Source organism: Ambystoma mexicanum, chromosome 11, assembly GCF_040938575.1.
Source record: "Ambystoma mexicanum isolate Mex_15411 chromosome 11, UKY_AmexF1_1, whole genome shotgun sequence".
Taxonomy (NCBI): Eukaryota; Metazoa; Chordata; class Amphibia; order Caudata; family Ambystomatidae; genus Ambystoma; species Ambystoma mexicanum.
The window spans coordinates 136,833,306-136,856,424 of NC_090934.1; the positions used below are offsets into that span (position 1 = coordinate 136,833,306).

The following is a 23,119-nucleotide window of genomic DNA, read 5'->3' on the forward strand; positions in this document are numbered from 1 at the left end:
GGGGAAGGTAACCCCTACAAGTGCTGTGATTGGGAGGTCTGAGCCTGACAGAGGGAGACCTACGTGAACTTTGTGTTGAACTGTGAACCCCTTTTGTTGAACTGTGAAAGAACTTTTGGAATGCTGTAAAAGGGACTTTAACGTGGAAGGCCAGGTGGGCCTCGATCCACGTTTTAAACTGCTTGGTTTTGAGAACCTGAGCCAGAGTGCGTCATCCTGTCTACGGAGACTGCTTTAATCTGTGCTGTCCAACGTGGGGAGGAAAAACGGACTCAGCCACTTTGATTCTTTATCTACGAACACTGATTTTCCTTTGCACACATATTCCCCTTTGCACCCTTTTTGTATAAGAGATATGGCAGGCATTAGGTTTTGTTAGTATAGGCCATGTTGATTTGACAGAGACTGACAAGAACTGTTTTCTTTATTAATTGATGGTAGAGACCACTCCAATATTAGCTATAGGACAAAGTAGGAGTTTTTTCAAAACCATGAGAATTGAATAAAGTTTTTACAAATTGTAGCTGTTGTGCCAGTGTCATACATGTGGTACCATGCCTCCCTTACAGCTGTTAAAGTGGTATCCCTGTATTGGGCCTTTTCTGCAGCTAATTGTAGGTTATCATTGTTGAAATACACATTTTGTTTGCCTGGAAGATGAACTTGAAGTCTTATTGTTGTATGCGTAAGGCAGCAGCTTGCTCTAGCAGTGATAAAAGGCGAAGCGGGCAGGAGGACTTCGGGCAAACATACATCTGGCCTTTCATTATATAGTATGATAAATGGATCTAAAAGGAGTGTCTTGTGAAAAAAAGTTTATATAAGTAGAAACAATATCAAAATAGGAGTAAATCGAACACTAATAATGTGTGCACAATCCGATATAATTCTAAAACTCAATGCCCATGCAGTGTTTAGTTAAATGGCTGGACCTTTTAAAAATTAAAACTGTTGAAGGGACCAATGAAAGCATCCTAGTTGATTTTTGTATGTGTTTAAAGTTATGTGATATGAAAGTAAATCTATATTCCATCTGCCGACAGCTGCTTTCATTCCTTTCAGCAGGAGCTACATATGAGATGAATTTAATTTACGCTAATCATGTTTTCCAGACTTTTTAATGAATTTCCCCACCCAACAGCTTTTTAATGAACATGTCAAATAGCAGTCAGATTGAATTTAATAGCGAAGAGCGATTCTTTGCGGACACTGTTAGTTCATAGATCTATTTTGTACATGGAAACACTTTTCTTTCTTAAGTCCTGCCATTAATACTCTCTATTTGCTTCAAGGAACCCCAACACACAAAGACATGACTTTACCTCTCTCTGAGAAATCTGTGCAGATGGTATGCTCTCATTCTCCATTTTGTCCAAAGAGCGTACAATATCTTCAAACGATTTTCGGTACAAATCGTTGTTTTGTACTTTGACCTGAAATATAAAGCATAGCAATATCATCATCATCACTTTGGTAATAAAACCAATAAAGAACAATAAAATACCTTACAACATCCATAAAATCAATCGTATAAACATTTATAACAATAAAAGGTAATTTCCTATACATCCCTTAAAACATAATCTGGTTAATAGAAGTTTTTAAATCACACGAATATGAGCACTCCAATGAGCCACTACGTCATGTCCCGTTCACAAAACATATTGTGCAATAGCATTATAAAAATACCATTACAAATAAGAAAACGTACTACCTTTGAGGTCAAGCTGGTTCACTTAGCCTTTGCTCTCCCCCTACTAAACCGGGCCAGGATATACTTGTTTGACCAGTGTGAGAAACCCGAGGACATTCTCACTCCTATTCCCCATGGATCCTCTGCGCAGGTGGCCAGGGAAAGGCCATTGCTCTTGGATCCCAACCCTGGATGAGGACAAGCGAGAGAGAATCACCTGGCGGAGGGTCTGTGGGGACTGGGAGTGGGATACCCTTGGGAGAGACATGGTAACCCATTAACCTAATAATGACCAAACCAACCCATCCGCTGTCTTTTTGCGGTATTACAAACCAACTCCCCTGAATTCTTCATACAGGACTACAAAATGTACAGAAACGAGGAATAGGCAACTAAGAGCAGTAGAGTAGAGCATGTCCCCTTAATGATGAGCACGCAGGGCTAATTGTGAGCTTGCACCTGCAGCCTGTTAAAGGGCTGAAGGTGTATTAAAAAAAAATACCAAATGAGTGTACGGGAGGGAATGGTGACAGGAGCAGTGGCAGTAATTTGCAGCAGCAAAGAGGTCAAGAAGAACAGCGAGGAGCTGTCCGCTTATGGTTCAAGGAAGAGCGGCCCAGGAGCTGGGGCTCTGTGGAACTGACTGAAGCATGAAAGGGGAGCCGTGCTGAAGGCTGTCCCTTTTCCTACTACTCGAGGTGCTCGTTCTCTTGGGGCCAGAAGCTGACCCAGGAGGGCCTGAGAGGCAGGAGGTGGAGCCCTGAAGCAAAGACCCAAAGGCCAGAAGATCTGAGTGGCAGGAACTTGCATCAAAGCAACCAGTGAGTTTCTAGGCAAACGGAAACCCGGTATGCGAGTGTTTGTTTGAAGCTACACGCAAGGATATTTTGTATTGGAGTGGTTGCATGAATGAAAGGAACGTTTTCATAGGTCTCTGATTAGAATCCTTACGAACCGATGAACATTAAGACTTGTTATCTTGTAAAACCGAGTGAATACTTTATTACGGAGTGGCCGTGTGCAGATGAAAACACGTTGTCAAAGGTCTCTGAATGCAGGGCACATATAAAGGCCAATTATAAAGACAGATTACAATATGAAACAAATTGAACAAGGACATCAAAGTTACTTACCTTACAACGTTTACACCTTACTGAAATGCTGAATGGAAAAGAATATTTAAACTATAAATCTGCACCATTCTGAATACTGCACTGAAGGAAAATCCTTTCTTATGAAGAAAATAAGAGAAATTCAGCTTTTTTTCCATACAACTGAATACACTGTGTGCTAATTCCTAAAGTGGAGGAAACTTACATTGCATGCCATTTTTAAAATATGTAATTTCTACAGAAGAATTAAGTATTATTACAAAGAAGCCTATGAATAATTAACTATAAAGTCAGACCAGCGAACCCAATGTGCATTATTCCCCAATGTGAATGGAACTTTGGGAAGTGAACTTTATGAACTTTAAACGGTGAATTTAACTGAACAGTCAATTTCAAACCAAACCTTTTATGGTGCAAAGGCCAGTAATAAGCAGAGGGTCCAAGCACGGCACAGCATATTAAGGAGACACACTCATATTAATACACTACTGAAATTGTGTCTTGGGGAAGGGATCCCTGGTATTGGAACTGTTTATTTGTCCTGGGGACGGCACCTGAGGATATTTTGTGTTTTGAACTGTGTTTTGGTACTTGGGGGAAGGGAACCCCGAGCATTGAACAAAACTTAGATTACTTTGGAACTCAAGGTAATCCTAAAACATTTTATAAGAACTGCTTTTTACGTGGTGAAGGGAGCTAAAAGAAAGCTGCATGCCGAACCAAGCTCAGAATTTTAAATGTAACACTATTTGTGTTGGTTACTGACATCCCTACACATTGTATAACATTAGTTGTGACGGCAAGCATAGGTTTCGGACATAGACCGATTCCTAAATTGAACTTATTGACTTTGACTTTCCTTTGGTAGGGAAATCCCACCTTAGGGGCAAGATAGGCATTTTTCCATCCTGATATTTGAGTTAATAAAAGTGTTTGCTTTGAACTTTGAATCTGTTGTCTGTCTCTTACTCAAAGATGCCCTCACACCAGGCAGGGCTAGAGGCATTTGTAAACGATGTGCCGTCACATTACAGCTTTTAGAATGGGCTCTGCATGCCGCGTCCCCTTGCACGCCTTCCTTTGCCTGCACCCTTTCCTAATAATAGGGCTTTCAACCTCTACTCATTGTCACATAAGGGCTTTTGCCTCTATACCATGCCAGGTTAGATCACATATATGCTCGTGCAGATGGATGTACGGGAGAGCAGCGACTATAAGAACCGAAATCCCCATGAAGGTAATTTCTCTCTCTCTCTCATTAGTCCCGTTCTCCCTTTTTTTCCAACCTGGCCAGGAATAATATGAAACCGACTGCTCTTCTGGAGGGGGGTGACTGCACATTGTTGTCGAACAATTCACCACGCAGCAAATAATCCAATCACAGGGTAGGTTGGTAAGCGGCTTTAATGACAGTGGCACATCAGCAGACAAAATCCACGAGACATGAAACAGCAGATCCCTGTCTCTGCACAAAACATAATATATATAGTAACCCCCTCCCCAGGTTTTACATTGCTTTATATTAACTCATAACATGGTCGTCTATGTAAGGGCATGCCAAGTAGCACAACATATCAGGGTATCTGTAACCTGCCCTACATGGTTCTCCTTATTTTGTGGTATGTGGCATCAACTGGGTTCCTAAATCTTCGGCGAGTAAACTTTGCAAAATGATGCAGACATAGTCCTATACATTTCTAGCTGGTCAGCATTTGCTACTACCACCACAGCTCTCACGTGGCTCAGGCAGTGCCTTGCCCACGTAATGTAGCGAATTCTACTGTCTGAAGCCTTTTAAGTGGCAAAAAGGAAACACGCAAGAACTGGGCAGACACTGAAGCGAGGCTGCTTCTGGTGTGTACTCAGTTAAGACATGTGCACAACAACATAGGGTAAAACTACCTTTCCAGGTAGCACGATTCAAGATGGCAAACATGAGCATAGGCTAATGAAAGCATGTTAAGCATTAGATGAATGCAGTATAGGCATCATTTTCCACCTCAATGTTCGAATCAGGATCAAGGGAACAAGTTGTGCAAACCTCTTGGCGAAAGGAGGCATCCCTGTTCAGAGGATGCATCCAAAGACAGACGCCACTGATGCTGCCTTCTATCGGGTGGAAGATGCATGATGTCTCGCCAGTACTGGAGTACCTCGCAGCTCGTAGCCACAGCAGACTCTAGAGACAATCCATCCAGCTTTGGTCACCTTAGCTGCTTCCTAGACAGGTGCAAGACAGCTATGAGGGACACACAGACTATCTGTAGTCCTCAATGGTTGAATTATCTCACAACAGAATATCGTTGGCCTCCACATCCAGGCTATGCAGCACCACCTCAACCAACGAAGCGTGCAGTCTAAGGTGAAAGACAGAATGAATTGTATTGATTAAGGTGAAATTGTAAAGGGCTTAATGGATGAAAAGGGGAACTATAAAAGATAGCACCATTTCTCTGCGGAATACTATGCAAGTTTACTTTGAAAAAAGGGACTGTAGTTGGTTAATATGTCTGATAGATGTTATTGCCGCAGGAAAAGCGGTCTTCCTTCCAGGAAAAGACCACATTGCATGAAGTCACAGTTTTCCACATATAAATCTCCCGGATGAAATCCGGCTGAGCTCCTAGCTCTAGTCTTTGCAGCATGTGAAAGGCTTCCTGAATACTTGATCTCAGGTATACCTTTGTGCATGCAAGTAAATTGCCTGAGTGGGCCTTCTGTGTATCTCTTGCCAGGGAACAATGTGTTGGTAATTTTCTTTCCTGTGCTGAACCTTCAATGTTCAGAAGTCAGAACCTGCCAATACTGTCAGCAGGACTGCGCTGTTCAACGAGCATTCAGCAACCCTTGTGATGGGACTGCTATGTACTTCGAGTGAAGCTGAACCTGTAACAAAACACTAGCTACAATTACCAAATGAAAAGACATTATTACCCTTTAGGAAAAGCTGTCCGTTTTTCTGGTCCGAGTGTCATAGGGAGCTTTTGGTTGCACAAACATTACCCAGCAGGCTCTCACAAGGCAAATGGACCGGATCCATATGGTCAGGGTTTCTCAGAGGGGAGTAGCCTATTGCGCAATCACCAATCTGGCTTCGGATCCGATCAAACCGGCCAACAGCAGAGAACCTGCACTTTCCATGAAGGAATTGCCTAACTATCCTCATTCCCTTTGACCTCTTCGGCATTCGGGACTATTAACCATTTAACTCTCGTACATTGCCTTGGGACGTCATTTCGAATCTCCGGTTCCACCCTCCACTTGAACTCTTTCCTGTCCCACCGCGATATTCAGGTTAAGTTGGCCCTTTACCTTCCAACATTGTGGCGAACCTCGAGGTTCCATCCTTTCCACATGACTCTTTCATGCTTATCTGAGACTTCCAGTTGACCTCATTGCAAGTACAGCAGTGTGGAAAAAATGGCAATAAACGGACAGTCTGTTACCACATTGGCGCACCTCTGTACAATGGATGTCTTTATATTGCTGGAAAATATACTTTTAATTAAATAACGACTGCTAAATTGTTATGCTAAAATAACTATTACGCTTCTTTCCACCAACTAATGTCGCCAGAGGTATCTCCAACATCTTATCTGGGATTTCTGCAGTTCCTTTCCTTCTCGAATGCCGCAACTTTATTGTTTCTGTTATGCAGCGCCACCTAACGTATGTTTCTGGTGTAACAATATGGAGAAACAATACGTGTTCTGTCTGCGAAATCAACACTTTCCAACACGGAAGATTAATTATGTATGTTTAATGTTTTTTAATTAAATGTTTACAGAGGGACCCCCCATCCCTCCAACTCCAATTACTGGCCCTTAACTTTCCCCCAAACCCTCTCCTGCAACGCCCAACCAATTGTTGACGCACCCACCAATCCAAACTATACTCAATAGGATACAGGTGGATCAGCGCATCACCACCAAAACAAGTCGGCCCTCGAAGAACCAGCAACATCTGAATCCACAGGTTTACAACTCTAACGGAATCATAAGTACCTGAACCAGGATACAGACCCACTAACCCAACCCTCAATCTTCTGCATACTTAAACCCACACAAAACCACACAACCATCTCTCTCCCAGCAATCCGCACGCACTTTACAACACCGCATCAACAACACAAACTTCACCCACAGTACTCGAGGCCTTCATCCGATACTAGCACCAAAGCCCAGCACTCGGTGTATACTGAGCTGAAGCTGCCACCAGCACACCACTTCTCCCACTCCCCTTCTCCCCTTCCTCCCGACTAACCCTACCCACCCTTCCTGTTTACAGATCCACCAGAGCGCCTGGGGACCAATTCCGTTGGTGACGGTGCGCTATACAAGTACCGCTAACATAACATAACATAACATAACTAAAGTTAATTCTTATTATTATTATCTGCATTTTTAAAGCGCTCACACAGCCCGCGGGCATCGAGGCGCTGTTACAGGAATTGTTTTTTAGTTGCGCAATTTTTTTTGTTGTAGTTGCCTATTTATAACACGCTTAAATACCCAGAGGTTAGTAAGGACGGATCCGGGGATCGAACCTGTGTGGTTTCGTGTCGTTTTGCTTCCAAGGCGAGCACGTTGCCGCTGAGCTATCCTCCCTGAATTTGCCAAACAAAATTCATTCTAATCGATGCATTTTATTCTCAGTTTTTAAATTCGGTGTTTGTTACACCGATAATAAACTGTATACCCCGTACTACAGTTTTAGAGTTAAGGGGGAGGGTTTACATCCAGCATTTTGCTGGAGGCGAATCCTCTACTTTACCCCCATAAATCTGCAGATTTGCCTTTCGATATTACCAATCACAGTGAATCCATTGAAAATACACGTGGAGACCATAGGACTCCAGAAATGGGGAATTTAGGCTCCCTTACCACCCCTCGTAAGGCCCTGGTAATGCCATGGGACCGAGTGGCAGTAATGGTAACTGGGTTTGGTGGTCATTCTGCAGATTTACCACTGGATTGCTGACAACCTCATGCTGATGCTGATGGTCATCTTTGACGCCCATGTAGATGATACCCAGATCGCCTTCAATCTGCAAGAATCTGCCCCAGCACACCACTGGCATTCTAGAGTGCTTGCCACAGATTTAGCAATGGATGACTGATAACCTCTGCTGAATGCCTTAAAGACAGAGACCATCGACTTTGGCAATTCCATTCCTGCTGCACTTCCCCTGGTCTCCCTTCCATGGACTCCCTCCCAATCCCGTTGCCTCATCCAAAAACCTTGGGAGTCAACTTTGGCAACATCCTCTCCATTACACAGCAAATTCGGGAAATGACTAAGGAATCTCCCTTCCAACTGCATGTGTTGAAACGCCTCCTCCCCCTCCTCAATATGATGCAAATGGTCCTCTCACCCCTTGACTACTGCAACAGTCTCCTTTTTGGGCTGCCTCGTAACCTTAGACAGTTGCAGTTGCAAGTAATGCACGATAAAGCAGCAACACTAAATCCGATATGCAAACCAACGGATCAGATTACACATGTCCTCTGTTTGCCGGAATGGGCTCTATCAGAGTTTTCCCTATTCACAGTGTGCACTGGAACACAGGTCCACTTTACAGAAGGCAGCAAGTAAAAAACACCCACATGAAAGGCATCGGAGATCCTCGGGCTCCAAAACACGGGTTAGTGCTACATTCAGGAGAAAGACGAGCAGCACACCTTGCCTGTCCACCAAAGAAGTAGAGACCACCTTTACTTCAGTACCAGACTGAAGAATTTCCTATTCAGGAAATACTATTGCCTCCTCAACTGAGCTTACATTATCCCACTGTCCTCAAGCCGGTTAGAACTACGATGTAACTCACACGCTCTTTCTTGTGCCACGCAACACACTTGTCTTGAAACCAAGACAGTGTAGAGCAGCTCGGTTTTGTTACCCGGTCCAGTGCTTAGAGGCTGGATTCTGGCATACAGTGCGACGTTAAGAGCAATTTAATGTATTCAGTTTTTGGATTAGCCTGCTTGCCCTGCCTCATCTGTTTTGTACTGTGATAACCTTCAATGTACTAAGGTCTTTGCTTTTGTAAAGAACTTGTGATGTATTATTTGCTACTTGCTCTGCTAATGGTCTAAGCACCCGGATGTACTGTTGACACATGTGCTGTATTAAATTCTTCCCCATGGCCCCTCCCAATGCACTTGTCCAATCTGAATCTTCCCAGAGTCCGTGAGAGATTGGTTTCCCTAACCCCCTCCCTTTGCCCTGGGTGCGCTAGGAGGCGGCCTTGGGCATGGTTGGCGCCTTCTAAAAACACAATACAATAAAACGTCAATCTCTCCAGCAGCATACATACCCTTACTCACTCTCCCTCGCTTGGATTCATTCATCTCTCCCTCCCGCACCTTCGCTCGGTACAATGTCCTTTCATCGCGGGACTTTTTTTGCAGGGTTATGGCGGGTTAAGAATAATATACATTTGGGGTGTGGGTGTTCGGGAACATAAAATCTGCAGTAAAAAACCCAGCGAAAAAACATCCGGTGATGAAATGACATAGAACCCTTTGCTCTACTCCTTCTGCTTTCCAGTCGTCATATTCCCAATTTGCCTGTGTGTGTCAGTGTACATGAACTCACAATGGTTTCACCATACAGCAGCCATATCTATTGGCTTTTGTCTATTCTTGTTGAGCATTCAAATGTTGGTAACCAATATGTACTGCCTGAAGAGCTGGAGTAGTATCACCGTTGAGACACGACTGATGGAAAGAAGATCAGGATTTTTGAGGTTTAAAAGAAGAGGGATCTCACTTTAGGTTTACTGGTGATGTGGGAATTATTTTAAAAGGCTTCACGCAGGGCAATATCTGTGCTCTCATGCATAGCACAGCGGTGTTCGGGAAGTAATGGGGCGATCGGATGACACACTGATGAATTTTCAAAAGAGTTCGAGTCAGGATTCAGTAATGGGCTGTTCAATGGGTGTAATTTCTGGCAGGTATAGAGATACATACATGCCAGTGAAAACAGCCTTGTGGATGAATTTATGCCCCCAAATTGTGATTCGATGTTCGGCCTGGCACTGCAGGCGGCTTGGCAGAACAAGCATGCCTTTGGCATGGATGAGATCCTCTTGCCCTTTAATTATGGGTGGACCTGACGTCTGGCTCACAATCAGGCGTGACCAAGGGTAGAGATAGAAGACAGACTACCTTGTTCGTGATGAAAGTGCAATATGTTGAATAAATGCTTAAAAGTAATCATATTTCTTAAACAAAGCTTAGCGGAACGTGGGTGATTGCCATTCCTCAAACACCTAGTCCTCGGGGTTCTGTGTGATAGTGTCTGACATAATGTGTTTTCTCGCCGCAAGGCTTTAGAAGTGAATTAGTCAACTTGTGCCCTGCCATGTTCCTGGACCTAATATTTGGACATCAGATCACCCGATCCTTTTTGTTCTTTTTATCCCACCTTTCTTCCTCTTAACCACCATCCCCCTTTTCCACCGGAGACTAGGGGTATACCGAATTCAGCCGAATACCGAATAGTTGGCAAGTATTCATCCAGAGCCGAATAGTTGCCTTTTTACTAAAGTTATGTAAACAAGAAAATCCTTTGGAAATTAAAAAAAAACTTAAAAATATGTGTATTCATACTTTATTGCATTTCTTTCTATGGAAGATGTTTGAGTAAACCTTGAAAGGAATATATTATCAGAAAATAAAGTGTCCAATAACAGCAGAGTTTGCCTTCTTTGTGCATTCATAGATGTTACTTGCTGGACAGGGCCCAAGTAACTAAGACGAGCCTAAAAGCATAGTATGCATGTATGCAATCATTGTGAGGAGAGTGACTTGGATGTATCTACTTGTACTTTCAAACGTTTCTTTTGGGCCGGGCCATCTTGAAGCACAAAAGGAGTGATTACATCAATTGGGATGCTAAAGCCATGATTTCTACCTGTGGTACTGAATTGGATTAAGGCATTTGAAAAATTTATTTTTCATTAAAATATAGTAGTATTCTTTATTTTTCAGATATGATATGTTTGAAGTCTTACGGTTTAAGAAACCAGACAAAAATATATAGGGAATGCAGAATCCTCTGTGGTACTCAGCGTGCCCTAAAGGGAGGGGACAGTGATGATTTTCAGATCTTTAATTGTCATGTGCATGCATATGTTACTTATTTGTTTCACGTGTACATCCATTTGGTGCAATGTATTGTAAACTTCTATCTCGTTGCTTTAATTAAACAAATATTCCTCTTTTTTAGCTCTCTAATGTTGCGAGGAATATTTCTGCTGCCACAGGCCTGGGCATTCTGGTTAAAAAAAATATATCCACATTCTGTAGTAACTTCTGTCACTTTTACTCAATTCAAAGGGACTCATTTTGGCAACACGAGAAAGTCAGAGGGCAGGAACTGTAATCTATCATTCGATATTACAAGCACATTTCTACTGCAGGCCCACTTGCCACAAAGCCATCTTACTTGTTTTACAAGCTTGACCTGCAGGATGAATACAGTTCTTTGCTGGAGGCACATTACCTACTGAGCTATTTAGCACAGGGTTTGGAACTTACTGGGATCTCTGCAACAGCTATATTAATCCACTTCATATTATTTGTATTGGGAGTTGATGGGACTGGAACCTGTCATTTTCAGATCTCTCACATCAGCAAATCAATAAGTGCCTAAAGGAAATGCCATTTTCCTATGGCAACTTCATAAACTGTTGCTCCGGTTTTCAACTGCAAAATATAGAGGAGACCAGAGAACCATTCAAAATATTGAGAGGTTTGCTTCTGCTCAACCCTTTCCAGCAATCCCCAGATCAAAGTCTGTCTGTCCAGCACATGAAGGGCAGGGATTTTGTTTGTACTTTCACACCTCTGCTCTGCCTGTACTTAATCAAAATAGGACAGCAGCATTTGTGTAATGATACTTTTAAAGGATAAACATGACATGCCTGAAGGATTCCAGGCTGCACTCAGAGCAGTACTTGATGTATTTTGTAGGGGAAACTATTCGGCTTTGAGTGATAATTAAGTATTCCTCCAAAGCTGAATATCTCATTTTCAGCTGGAATTCGGCCAAATAGTTACTCGAAGCTGAATTATGGTACACCCCAACCGGAGACATACACCTACCTTCAGTGAAGAGGATATCAAGAAAATGCTTCTTGCAGGAAAATAGCTAGTTGTAACATATTTTGGAAAATATTGGGAAGGGAGGCAATATGGTTTCTTTTTCATCTATTGACGACGGTTGGGTAACAGTCATCTTTATTGAATCTCTCAACTGACACTGTTTCCGACACTGGCTCAGGGGTACTGGACTACTCACCAGTCAAAGCTCTTCCAGGCATGGGTTTTGTCCTTCTCAGCTTGTCTTCTTCACCCCTTTGGGGCTATTGTGCTCTTTTGGTTCTTTAAGGGGATGGAGTGAGGAGCGTATGGAGAAAAGTGGCCTCCAGAATAAGAGTACATTAGTCAGTACGGTGAGTAACTTATTTCCTCCAGCATCCCGCCCCCTTTCCTCCATATTGTATGGTTGATTTCATAACACCAGAACATATAGAGAGGAGAAACGTGAGCTGCATTAGTAGAACAGATTTGTCAAAATGGCTTGACCGAATGCTGCATCTGAGTGAGAGCTAGCATTCATGCAGTAATGCTTGCAGAACGCTGAACGTGTAGACCAAATAGCCTCTCTGCTGATAATAACCCAAGGCACAAGCTTCTGAAAAGTGTAAAGAATTCTGCGGATCCCCCACTGAAACCCTGCATAGGGGATCCTCCCAGGTGACCAGGAAAGGGCAGATGCTTCCTAATCCAAATCCTGGGGGTGGTGTACTGCGGGAGGATCAGTTAGGTGGACACCAGGTCCAGGGAGGTGGGGAGATTCCGCAGGGCGAGAAAGTATTTTTCCTTGAAGAGAAATACTGTTATCATAGACTTAGAGGAGTAATTGGCTTATTGCCATTTTGACATATCTCGACCTCCTACTAAGGATGAAAAGGTCATATCTAAAGTGACTCAATCTAGTGTTGAACACAAAGAACTAATCTTTTATATCCCTCAATCCCCTTGTCCTTCACAATGCCAAAAGTATATCAATACGAATGGCGAAAATTTGACTTTTCCTGCCCCATCTCTCTCTCCAATGGTTAAAACATATACTTCCTCTTCTACTAATATCAAGGGAGAAAAACCCATCCTTAAACCATTTAATGAAGTATAGAAATTGAATTTTCATAAAGTGGACAGCATGTCCCAGAATCCCTCTGGGACTTTGAAGAAGAGGGCTGAAGAGGCATGCAGGAGCAAGGTCAGACAGGCAAGCCTAATAGCTTTTGGCCAGGCCAGGCAATTAGTTCTAAGGGCCTGTACCTGAAACCAATTAACCCATAAAAGGCTGCAGCAGAAGAAGCTGGAGCAGGAGCTGGAAGCTCGGCAGTAGTAGAAGCAGAAGAAGCAAAGCACAAGGCTGGCAGTTCACAAGGAAGTGTGACCACAGAAGGGACGCCCGGAGCAGAGAAAGCAGATTTCACCTGCAGGCTCTGAGTTGGTCCTGTGCTCACAAACCCTGTTTGGCTTGGCAGCATTGGAAGAGGCTGGAAGAAGCAGGAAGTCTTTCCAGGTGTACCCCATTGCTGTGAATGCAGAGCTGAAGTGTGCATCAACCCAAGGCCTGTGTGTAGAAGCAAGCTGAGGGAAGCTGGAGAGTGGAAGACTCTCCTTTGATGAGGCAGGATCAGAGCCACCCATGCAGCAAAGGGGTGTGGATCCCAAGAATACCCGCAGCAGTAGAATAATCCAAGCCGGGAAGCAGCACCCGCCCGCAGTCGCCATGATTGTGGAGTCTGAAAAGGAATGCTCTGTACTCCAAATGAACAGAATCACCTTGCTGGTAATGGTAGCCATCTTCATTCGCACTCGCATATATATGCGTTGTTCGCAGAAGTGGTAGGCTTCCTAACAAGGGAAATGTAACACATGCTTATGGTAACAATCTGAAGTTCTTGCGTGTAGTAAAAGCATCACTTTTTCTAATTGTTAGAAGTAACTGGTTGCCCGAGCGGTTGCGTGGCTCCTATTAAGGAGGAGAATGCTGCCGGCTAACTTATTAAAGCAGAATTGACTTTCCCAAAATGTTGCAAGCAAGATTGGATGTTCAAAGAAGTTTAGCATGAAACAATGTTCCCTAATACCTTGTAAGCGGAACACTGACCGAAAGGTGGGAACGGGCACCCTTTGAAGTGGCAGTTCAAGGTTGAAAAGAATTCGTGTGTGCCTAATATTGTTTCCCTTAAGATAATTGGATCTTGTAACAACCTGAATAATAAAGTAGAAGTTGTAGAAGTGGCTTAAGCGGAAGAACAAGCCAACAGGCCAAAAGTAAATTCAGCTAATTTAAGAATATCATACCATCCTTTTAGAGTCGCTGAAGCTGTTAACCCAGAGTCCTCTACTATAAGGGTGACAAGGTTGTCCAAGGCTGAAAGAGTAGGAAGTAACTACAGCTTTGGGTGTAACTACTGGGGAGAAAGGAGTATATGAAGCAGGGGAAGGGAGCTGGGTACTTGTTCAAAAGTCGATATTTAAAATCTGTAGAGCTGAGACTATTCCAGTGCAGACAAATTAGTCTGGAAGCAAAAGACAGATTTTGTGGTAGCTGCAAAACAGAGGTAAAGGCAAAGGGGCTGCCCTTTTTTACCATACAAGACAGAAGAATGCCTTGGCAACCTCTAGAGGTCAAAGTCTTGTGAGTCAAAGTCTTGTTGAAGTTGCTTAACATTTTAAGTTGCAGAAGTAGAACTGTGCTTGTCAACATTCTTGTCAGAACTGTAGCAGTCAAATGTAGCAGAAACAGAAGCCAACTGTGGAGCAAGGGAGCCTGCTCGCACAGTAATATTAGTAGACAGAGGTTTCTGGAGAGAGCAAAATCCAAAGCAGGAGCATCCTGAAAAACTGTATGTAAAAGATGCTGCAGAGTTGTAAGCAGAAAAGGTGATGTTAAACATTAAGTGGTGCTTTGATTTTCAACTTTGCCCATCCTTTACTGGAAGGAGTTTATCCAGGAAACCCATTGGTTTCTGCTGTTTTCTTTGTTGCACTTGGAAAGGAAATCTTTTCATCAAGCGAAGGAGGAACTTTTACCAGTGGATTTCTAATTGTGTGAACTTTCGTTTCTTTGGAACGTTTCAAGACTTTTTTTCCTTAGGAGATATTGACTTTGCAATATTCCTGGGGGAGCAAGATCTGCCCAGGACGGTTCCATGTGTTAATATCCCCACAAAAATATTGCCATACAAAAATATTGCCATATTTTCGCGGCAATATTAAGGCATATTATTTTAAAGGGAGCAGGGGACACCCCTGCAAACCCCGCTCCCAATAACCCCAGATATTATCCTCACTAAAAATATCGCCTATGGCCGTTCACGACGACCATATATACGGTAATATTTTTGGTGAGGATAATATTACATGATACCCCCAGGCCAAGTAGAAGTCATCCAAGACACCGGTTATTTGGTAACATTTATTTATGCTTTTTTTTAATGTTCCTTTGAATGTTTATATTGTTTAGTTTGAGGGTTAGTTTTGGGTATGCTAGGAGGTTTTCCCTTAAATTGTCAAGCAGCAACCTTGGGAACCGTGGAACAAGTGGAGGATCCATTGATCTTCCCTGCACGTTGCCTTTCAAACGTGCATTAACAGTCTAGTTCCTTCAACCATCATGGCTGCCGCCTGTATTTACTGGGAAGGAGCTAACCGCTCCATGCGTTGCAACCCTCTTCCTTTTACGGGTTAGACGCTCCGTATTGTTCTGGCTCCCTCTCCCTGTCATTTCCCTTGTCTGCCTTTGTATCGCCTGCTTTTTCTTGTTATTTCAGCGTTTGACGCCTTTCGGCTTACGCTGCTTTGTCTCCTACGCTGCTCCTCGGCTTCCCGGCTAATCATTGCCGCCATGGCTCCTGCTCTGTTTTTTGCCGCACGCGGCACCAGCTTTCCTCCATTGCTGCCTGTGGCTCTTGCTCTGCCCATTGCCGCCCACGGCACCAGCTCTCTTCCATAGCAGTCCGCAGCATCAGCTCTCCCTTATTGCCGCCCGCGGCATTAGCAACTGCTTCATTGCTGCTCCCCAGCATTCTCGTTGCTTAGCCATGCTCGGCTACTTACTTCCCTTCCAGTTTCATTTTGGTGAGCTTGGCTCACGGCAGACCAGCTGTTGGTTACCTGCTGCTCTGTGGGCTCTGCAGTTGTTCCAGTCTTGCTTGGAACCTCTTCACAGCTTAGGCCCTTATCAATTATTCTTCTGTCCCCTTATCTTGACTCTCCCTACCTCTTCTATTACTCCTTGGTATGAACGGTTCCTTGAACACCTGTAATTTCTCCAGAATCTTGCAACCAAGAGAACTTCTCGGTTCATCAAGGAAACACCATACTCAGCATACCATCATGACCAGGGTTTTTCTGCCATTGGCTTTTCCCTGGGCTGGGCCGGCTCCCCGGAGTCCCCACTGCCTGGATAACAGCAACTTAGGCACAGTGGCCTCTGGGGGAGCTCGCCCTTATCTCTTCCAAAAGAAGAAAGATAAGAAGGTGGTATTAAGAAGAAGGATGAAGCTACAGAAGAGACAGGAGAAATCGAGAAACCTCAGGTGAGGACCTAGGATGTAGGATGGGAAGAAACTACAGAACTTGAGATAAATCATAGACTAGGTAGGGAATCCCCTGGTAGAGTAAGTTTAGTTAAAATTTCAAACCTTGAGAAAACTAAAACCAGTCGTGAGTCTTACATTACTGACCCCTCACAAAAGCACTACCGTGGGTTTAGCCTTCACAGCACGAGAATGCAAGCAGCTGGAGGAGGAGGAACCTTCTGTACTTTATATGCTTCAAGGGCAGCAGAAATCATACATTGAGAGAATTAGGGTTTAGATGCCGGATGGCCATGCTGACAAAAAGAGCTTTAGATTTTGAGAAAGCCCACATTTGGGCCAGGCAGAAGGGCTCTCCTGCTGTTGAGGCAGTGGAGAGTATCCTCTGCTCTTCAAAGGGGGGAGAAGGAAAAGAAGGAAGGCAGACCTCTTGAATTACATAGAACGAGGACATAATCTTAGGTAGAAAAAACAGATGTGTGTGTAGAACCATCTTAGCTTTGACCATGAATGGCTCTGAGTGGAGAAGGCCTGAATCTCACTAATTCTAGCCAACGTCAGAGCTACCGAAAGAACAGTTTCCCAAGTAATCAACTTGATATCAGCTGTAGCTGTTGGCTCAAAAGGCATGCAAACAATAGCTGAAAGTACAATGTTAAGAGCCCACACTGGGTGTGCTTTTCTGACTGTTGGGCACATTCTGCAGATTAGATAGCTCAGCAAGTTGAACACCAGCCCCTCATATCTGTGCTGTTGCATGCTCAAATCTCGGCAAGGTCAGCTGAGCCTTTCATGCTTTTGAGGTTGATAAATTGAGTACCACTCTGTGGGATAATAATGTAATCTGTTATTTCAGCATTCTGAGATCCATACGAGTGTAGCACTATATAAGAGATTTTATTATTACTATTATGAGAAAACCATCTACGTGGCATTTAACAACAGGATTTGCTGAAGACAAAGCAGCAATTCTTGTGTTTCTAAGTGCCTAGTGCAGTTCGATAAATTCGACAGGTATTAACCTGAACACCAGACTGAGAAAGATAGAATAAAAAATATAGGACATCATTCATGTTACACATTAGAGGATTGTATCTATTTTCTAGAGACCAATGGCAAAAACAAAGAGATTTACTGTGATACTGAACTCTTCTGGAAGGCTTCCTAGCCATCTGCATTACTCGCAAGTTACTTTGAGAAACCCCTTAGTCAATTCTTCAAGCTCAAGCCAGTAAGGCTAGTGATGTTGGGCAAGGATAAAGAACTGCCCCCCGTTGTTGAAACAGGAGATCCTGCGATGGTTGAAACAGGAGTGGTCCTTTCACGGTAAGATGGAGGAATTCTGAGAATCAAATTCTTGCAGGCCAATGGGAGCCATAAAAATTTGACTGCAGTGGTGAGACCTCTTGAATGTGGCAATCACATTTGAAGGAGAGGAATCAGGAAAAAGGCACAAAACATCTATCACAAAAGCATCGTCTAACCTTCTCTGTCCGAGCCCAACTGTAATGCAAAAAAACAGACATTCTGAGTGGTTTATCATTGTGAAGATTTCCACAAATCGATCTCTTATTCTGGCAGGGTTGAGCTCTCATTTGTGATTCCGGACATTTAGTCTGATTAGTCTATTGGTTTCAATGTTCCGATTCCCTGAAAGAGCGGATGCCATTAGAAAGATGTTGTAGGAAATGACCCATTCCCTAAAGTGGACAGCAAGACTGTTCATGACGCCTAATCAAGATCATCTGGAAAGACTTCATTTTGATTTAATAGCTGCACCACACTTTAGTATAATATTGGGGAGACCAGGGTTTCTTACCTACAATCTGGCTATTGACTGGGAGAAGAGGACGGTTCAATTTATGTTTAACCTTTGCCTGAGAAATAGTTTTTACCCAATACCATTCCTGAATCCATGTGTCTGGCCCTCCTATCTGGTTATCAAGAAATTCCAGTAGTTTGTTCTGAACTCCTGAAAGAGCATTGGGATTATTCTGAGGGTTTTGACAAGAAATAAGCAGCGCAGCTTTCTCCTTACAGACCTTACGACTGCCCGATCAACTTGGATGAAGTGTTCCTGCTCTGTGAAATTGTATAACTCTCAAAGAGGACACTCTTTTACAAGACTGGTGACAGTATTGAAGAAAGGTTCTTGTGAAAAACCCAAAGGATTTTCATTGTGCAGATCCTTAGGGAGCAGGGTAGGGGCAGCCAATGGTGAAACACGGAATCCCCTTTCATTTGAGACCTCTTCCCTATTCTACTGTATTGGATTTACTGAGCTTCCAACTTCCCCACCACTTTGCATGTCAAAAATGAGACGAAGAAGAGGGAAACTGGAAGGATGAGGATTACCAACAGGGAACACACTCAGACACAGAAAACAGACTCTCGCCTTGATGCAGCAGACTGTCCAAGTAATGAGGCCAGGCTAAATCAGACCTCACTTTTTAACTACTCACACCTGACTTCACTTGAATCTCCCAGGCAGTATAAAAGGCAGGAGCAGGAAAGCACACTTTGAGCGAGCTGTGGATGCTGGAAGGTGTCAGAACCGCAGGGGAAGATCAGTTGAGCTGCAGACACACTGGGAGAACTGGAGGAGGCGGAAACCACCACACTGGACCTTTGAATGCAAGAGAGGCTGCAGTGAGGGGCGAGACCTGTACCTCCAGGAGGCAATACTAGGGGCAGCTGGGGTCTCCTGGCAGTGACACACTAGCACTTCTATGCTGGGCCAATCAGGCGAGCCCAGTTCTCTGAGGGGCATGCGAGGAGACCCTGACCTCAAGACCTACCCCCATTGAAGCACCTGCAGCTCCCAAAGCCAGAGAATGTTATTTTGGGTAGCTGTGATGTAAGAACAAAAACCAACCAGGTGCCTTAAGTCCTAAACCATTGTGACTTTTTGTAAATTGATGAAATGCCCTTGCAAAGGGAGACCCTTCAAGACCCTTTGTGAACTTTGCGAGGAGACACAACCCGATGGAGGGAGAACCGAAAAGGAGAGCAAGGCGAGCAGGTCCCACAGAACCGAAGGGCAGGAAATCCTGAGAAGCTGACACAAATATGGAAGCAGAGCAAACAGGAGAAGGAGGCAAACGAAAGGCTGTGGTCCTACCAGCTGCAAGGTCGCCACAGAATCCCAACGGAGAAACTCCCTGCCACTGCAGAAAGTCATGGCAGTACCTCCTTCATTCATGTGCAGGGTGAGGACTTGAAAGGAGGCTAGCCGCGCTGGGCCAAAAGCCTTGACTGAAGAGAAGGTCTTGATAAACAGTATCAGCCGTTGCCAGTGAGTGAAAAGGGAGACTGGCTTGTGATGGTGAATTAAAAGGACATTTACGTTTGAAGTGATCGTAAGAATGTCAAGAAACCACGATGGAAAGCACATTGTAGCAAGAATGAAGAATGCCGGGCTTGTGCATGTGAGAGAAGCCGCAAGAGAAAATAACTAAGAAAGGTTGCAAATAGTCAAAATGGTCATGCAAGGAGATAATCAAGGGTACAAGCCCCCTCGTACAGTCAAAAGTCTTTAACAAGAAGTGAAAGGAACTGCAGATACCAGAAGCCCTCGGGATAGGAGACGGTATAAACTTTTGAACTTTAACCAGTATTGTGGGTTGTGCTCAGGAAGGCAGCCGTGAGAAAGAGAACCTTGATTGTGAAAAGTAAATGCACTTGCTACAATATAACAGAGTGGCCCGGCGAGACGCGATCGCTTATCGAAAGTCTCTGTATCGAACTGGCAAGTACGTAAAAGTGAAAGCGTGAAAGGATGCAAATAAACAAGTGTGATTCTGGCGGTGTGAAGGCTCGCGCCCGATGATGGAAGCCAGAACTGCCTACAGAGGAAAGTTTGAGCCCGAAGGGGGGGACCTGAATGAACTAGTGAAAGTTAACCAAATATCTGTTTGAAAGACATTAAGAGTTCCTGAATGATATAAGCTAAGATAACTGGTAAAGTTGACTGAATTATGATTTGAAGGCTACAATGAACCAGACAGTGGGAGCCAGGGGAAGTGAATCCCGCATTGTGATAAAGTGACTTTACAGTGGTGTAAAGACGGAGGTGAACCCAACGGAGGGCTATCACGAGGTTGCCGCACAAGAGGGGAATCCTGCATGGTGAGAGCTTGGGAAAAGTCTTGCGCTGCTAGGCCAAAGACATTAATTCGAGGGATCCTGCCTTTCCGGAAGAAACAGCTTCCCGATACATAAAGACTCAAGGGGAGCACACAGCCATGCCACTGTTCCGCTTTGTCCAGTGATGCAATGTGGGGAAGGGGGTATATTAGTTCAGCAGTCCTGAACTATCAATACCATTTTGGACATTTTAGTTTGCATTACCCTCTTTTGTTATACATATCATTGTCCCGCACCCTTTTGTTATATAGAGTAAGGATTTGGTAATAGTTTTATTAGTATAGGCCATTTTGTTTTGACTCAACACCACTAGGACAGCGTTTTCCTTATTTTGATGGTTGTAGCTTGCTCCATTTTAGAATTAGGATTAGATTAGTTGTTTTTCTCACCCACATATTGTCCAATAAACACCCGTGGATTGTACTCCTTGTGTCTGTAGTGTTTCTGATAACCATGCCTTCCTTACCTTATCCATTACACATGATCTCTGGCTGCTTCGCCATTGTTCTTTGTGCCAAATACAGACAGAATTATCTGCCCATGTATTGTTTACCATGATCTGAACGAAATTACCATAAACATTCATTACTTCAACTTATTTCTCTACTATTGGACCAGTTATAGTGGCAGTCATTTTGTCTACATTAGAACTCCATAAAGCAAAATATGTTATCTGAATAAGAAAAGGCGATGAGTGGAAAACTTTTTTGTACAAAGTATGGTCTGTTTGAGTTTCTAGTGTAGTGATAACGTTCTGGCTCTGTAACGATCCCGCCACATTCCAACACTTTTTGAATGATGTGTTTTATGACATCCTGGAACAATATGCCATCATAATAATGTAACGCTCACCTGGTATGCACAGGGACATCACTCAGCCTGTTCTGATCTCTTAGGACCTCAAACCCTTCCCTGGAGTCTACTCGACTGGAGACTGGGCCTGAAACACAGGATTGGTAGAGTTTAACTCCCTATTGTCTCTGTGTGCTTGAACCCCTTCTTCCCCGGGGTCCAACCCTTCACTTTGATCCACAGCTCACCTTGTTTTCTTGGAAAGTGTGCTCTCCGTCCTGCTTTCAGCGCAGGGGCGCGTTGATTGATGCGGGCTCGTTGCTGCCTAGTTACTTCACTGGCAAGAGTCCGACAGGTAAGTATAAGGAGTCTTTTGAACAGTTCTCTAACTTCGTTCCTTTCCTTCCTTAGATGATGGCCGGCGTCCGGGGATGGCGACTTGCTGCTGAGATGAGTAGCGCTGAAGGTAAGTGAGAGCGCGATGCAACCCTTTCGTATTTGTATTGAACTGAGTTATTCTTCTGTGCCTTTTAGGTGCCGCGATGTTTTCAGCGTGGATGCCGGTTATGAAGAAGAAATGCGGTGAGTAAGCGCGGTATGCGGCGCCCCTAGATGCTTCCACGCTAACCTGGAGTGTCTTTTCCCTCTTGCAGATGGATGAGAAGTTCCGGAGACAGAGTTCCCCCAGAGCGGCTGGGATTCAGGTAAACGTTTGAAGCTCGTACAGTCTTTAAAAATAAGCGAAGATTTGCTGAATCCTTACTAATGCCTTTGTTCTGTTATTTTCCCTTTTCCTTAGGAAGCGGCGTGCCGGGATGGGAAGGACACCGCCGAAGATGCCCGCAGAACAGAAGGAGCGATGAATGATGGGCAGAAGCGCTGCAAGGTAAGGCTGTTCCCAACGGTGTTCTTGTTCTTGCAGGAGCTGAGCGCAGAAGAAAGATGCAGGCCTACTGAAGACCGATCCGAACACGGTGAGTGTCACGCTGCAGAAAACGCAAAGCATGTTTCTCAGCCTGGGTGTGGTTTAAATAGTCTCTGGGTATTCCAGGTGTCTCTGGGCTGAACCACACCCAAAAGACTAGACTGCACATGCAGTTCTGGGAACCGAAATATGTGGGGGCATCCATCTTGTCCCCATCAATGCACTATAAGTCCAATCCCCAATGTTATCCTATGGGAGTGAGTGAGTCTGGTGCCACAAGCTCCAAGTCTGACTCCAAGTGCGTCTTTGGAGGGATGGAGAGGCCCTTGAGGGCAATGTAGGTGATTGTGGCCTTGCTCCAGCCTGACATCTTGGAGGGCTGGGGACATGAGGGGCAGGAATCATGACAAATAATAATAATAATTTAGCATTTATATAGCACTACGAACCCTCAGGCATCTGAGCGCTGTTTATTATCACCCAGGGTGTGTAGTGTTCATTTATCGACCTCGGAAGGATGAAAGGCTGTGTTTGGCCCTGCCGGGATTCGAACCTGCATCAGCAGGCTCTGCACAGATGTCAAAGCGGGCACTCTACTCGCTGTGCTATCGGACTGGCTGTCTGGAAAAAATATAGATATTCTCTCTTTAGGGTCAACTCTATGTGGAACAAATCTGAAGAGAATCGCAGTATCTTTGATGCCATGCTTTACATTTTACACAAACAGAATCCACATGAGTTCAGTAAAAGTTAAAGAAATACTAGACTAGCCACGTTCTATGTCTGTTCAAATGTTTGTCCTTTCAGTGCTTTGCTAA

General features: G+C 44.0%; 1 protein-coding gene across 5 annotated transcripts in view; it reads right to left on the bottom strand.

Moving 5' to 3' along the window:
• The window catches only part of INPP5B (inositol polyphosphate-5-phosphatase B), a 1,358,813-nt gene that overhangs the window by 500,411 nt on the left and 835,283 nt on the right, over nt 1-23,119 (bottom strand). For all 5 annotated transcript variants that reach the window (XM_069622659.1, XM_069622660.1, XM_069622658.1 and 2 more), the window contains one exon: nt 1,323-1,433. In XM_069622659.1, the coding sequence (XP_069478760.1) occupies nt 1,323-1,433 (111 nt within the window). The remainder of the gene's footprint in view (nt 1-1,322; nt 1,434-23,119) is intronic.